General features: G+C 40.4%; 1 protein-coding gene across 1 annotated transcript; it reads left to right on the top strand.

Moving 5' to 3' along the window:
- Positions 1-354: 354 nt before the first annotated feature.
- On the top strand, positions 355-1,558 carry LOC310640325 (signal transducing adapter molecule 1-like; the record flags this gene model as incomplete). The annotated part of the gene is given in 4 exon segments (XM_083362540.1): positions 355-438; positions 522-620; positions 623-862; positions 866-1,558. Coding segments are annotated over 4 exon segments (1,101 nt in total). The 5' UTR covers positions 355-369.
- Positions 1,559-2,146: the final 588 nt, after the last annotated feature.

A 2,146-nucleotide genomic window follows, 5' to 3' on the forward strand; every position in this document is an offset into this window, starting at 1 on the left:
CCCATGGAGGTGGTGTCTGGAGCGCCAAGTGTAGAAAGAAAGAGGAGCTCTGGGAGAAGAGCATGGAGAGGATGCGGGGTGGAGCTTGGTCCGTTTCGGGTTGCTGGTCCTTCAGTTGAGCCGTCGGTCTCCGTCTTCTGTCCTACCTCACAAGGTCAGGGACGGGGAGGGGGAGAGGGCAGTACTGGCCTTGCTGAGACACTCACCCACCCCAGAAAAATGCCTCTCTTCACCAGCAACCCCTTTGATTAGAATGTGGAGAAAGCAACTAGTGAAATGAATACTGCTGAAGACTGGGGACTCATCTTAGATATCTGTAATAAAGTTGGCCAATCATGGACTGGACCTAAGGACTGTCTTCATTCTATTATGAAGAGGGTGAGCCACAAGGATCCTCATGTTGCTATGCAGGCATTGACACTTCTTGGAGCATGTACAGTATCTCAAATTGTGGTAAAATATTTCATTTGGAAGTATGTTCAAGAGATTTTGCAAGCGAAGTAAGCAATGTACTAAATAAGGGTCATCCAAAAGTCTGTGAAAAGTTAAAAGCCCTCATGGTGGAATGGACAGGTGAATTCAAGAATGATCCTCAACTTAGTCTAATATCTGCTATGATAAAAAAACCCTTAAGGAACAGGGTGTCATGTTTCCAGTTATTGTTTCACAGGCTGCAGAACAAGCAAAAGCAAGCCCAGCTTTAGTAGCCAAAGATCCTGGAACAGTAGCAAATAAGAAAGAAGAAGAGGATTTAACTAAAGCTATTGAATTATCACTGAAAGAACAAAGACAACAGCACACACCACTTTCCACTCTTTATCCAAACACTACAACTCTCTCAACAAATCACAAACATGAGGGGTGAAATGTTAGAGCAATTTATGATTTTGAAGCTGCTGAAGATAATGAATTAACATTTAAAGCTGGAGAACTTATCACTGTTCTTGATGACAGTGATACAAACTGGTGGAAAGGTGAAACTCACCAAGGGGCAGGATTATTTCCTTCCAATTTTGTAACAGCTGATCTTACTGCTGAACCAGAAATGATGAAGTCTGAAAAGAAAACGGTACAGTTTACTGATGAAATTCAAGTTGAAACAATTGAACCAGAACCTGAACCAATGTATATTGATGAAGATAAAATGGACCAATTGTTGCAAATGTTGCAAAGTGCAGATCCAACAGATGACCAGTTGGACCTTCCAGAGCTTGTCCATCTTGAAACAATGTGCCATCAAATGGGACCTCTCATTGATGAAAAGCTAGAAGATATTGACCAGAAGCACTCAGAACTTTTGGAGCTCAATGTAAAAGTGATGGAAGCCCTTTCACTATATGCTAAGTTGATGAATAAAGATCCAGTGTACTCCATGTATTCAAAATTACAAAACCCTCAATACTACATGATTCAGTCTAATGTTCCTAACTCTCAGGTTTCTCCAAGACAGTCTCAGAGCAATACTTATTTAGTGGGAGGAAATACACAGATGAGTCACGTGCAAGGCTACAGCCTTCCATCAGATCAACTTCCATCTCTTAATCAATTCCTCCAGTAGCAAGTTCTGGGTTAGCTAGCCAGCCAGTCCAGGCATCTTAGACAAACATGATGGTTGGTTCTGTTCCAGGAAACTCTTACTCCAGCCAAGCTGCAGTCTACAGCCCATCCCCTGCTACTGCTACTGACGCTACTTCTTATTAGAATTCTGGAACTCTGTCTCAGGTGCCAGGTTATAATTTAGTCACCTCAACTCTTCCCCAGCCTCCAGGAAACCAACCACCACCACAGCCTCCACCATTACAGAAGGCATTAATTATAGGGAATAGGATTTTGGATTCCTAATCTAGTCTAACCTCTGTTGAAGGCAGTTTACAAAGTTATGAGTTTATTTCTTTAATATTTTAAACATGGGTTATCCTTGGCTTAATAAGAATCTCTTGGTGAAGAATTCTATTTGCACTGACTTTTAAAGATTTTTGTTTTACCTTTGGAAAAGGAATTAAAATATTCAGAATATTTAATTCCTTTAAAATGCCTAAATATTGGTACAAAGTTATTCATGTCTGCTGAAACTGTTGAGTTTGTGAAGATCAAACTCAGCAAATTGTTGTGGCATATATGTAATATACATACAATATGTTGTATT

The sequence above is a fragment of the Vipera ursinii genome (genome assembly GCF_947247035.1).
Source record: "Vipera ursinii genome assembly, chromosome: 4".
Lineage (NCBI taxonomy): Eukaryota > Metazoa > Chordata > Lepidosauria > Squamata > Viperidae > Vipera > Vipera ursinii.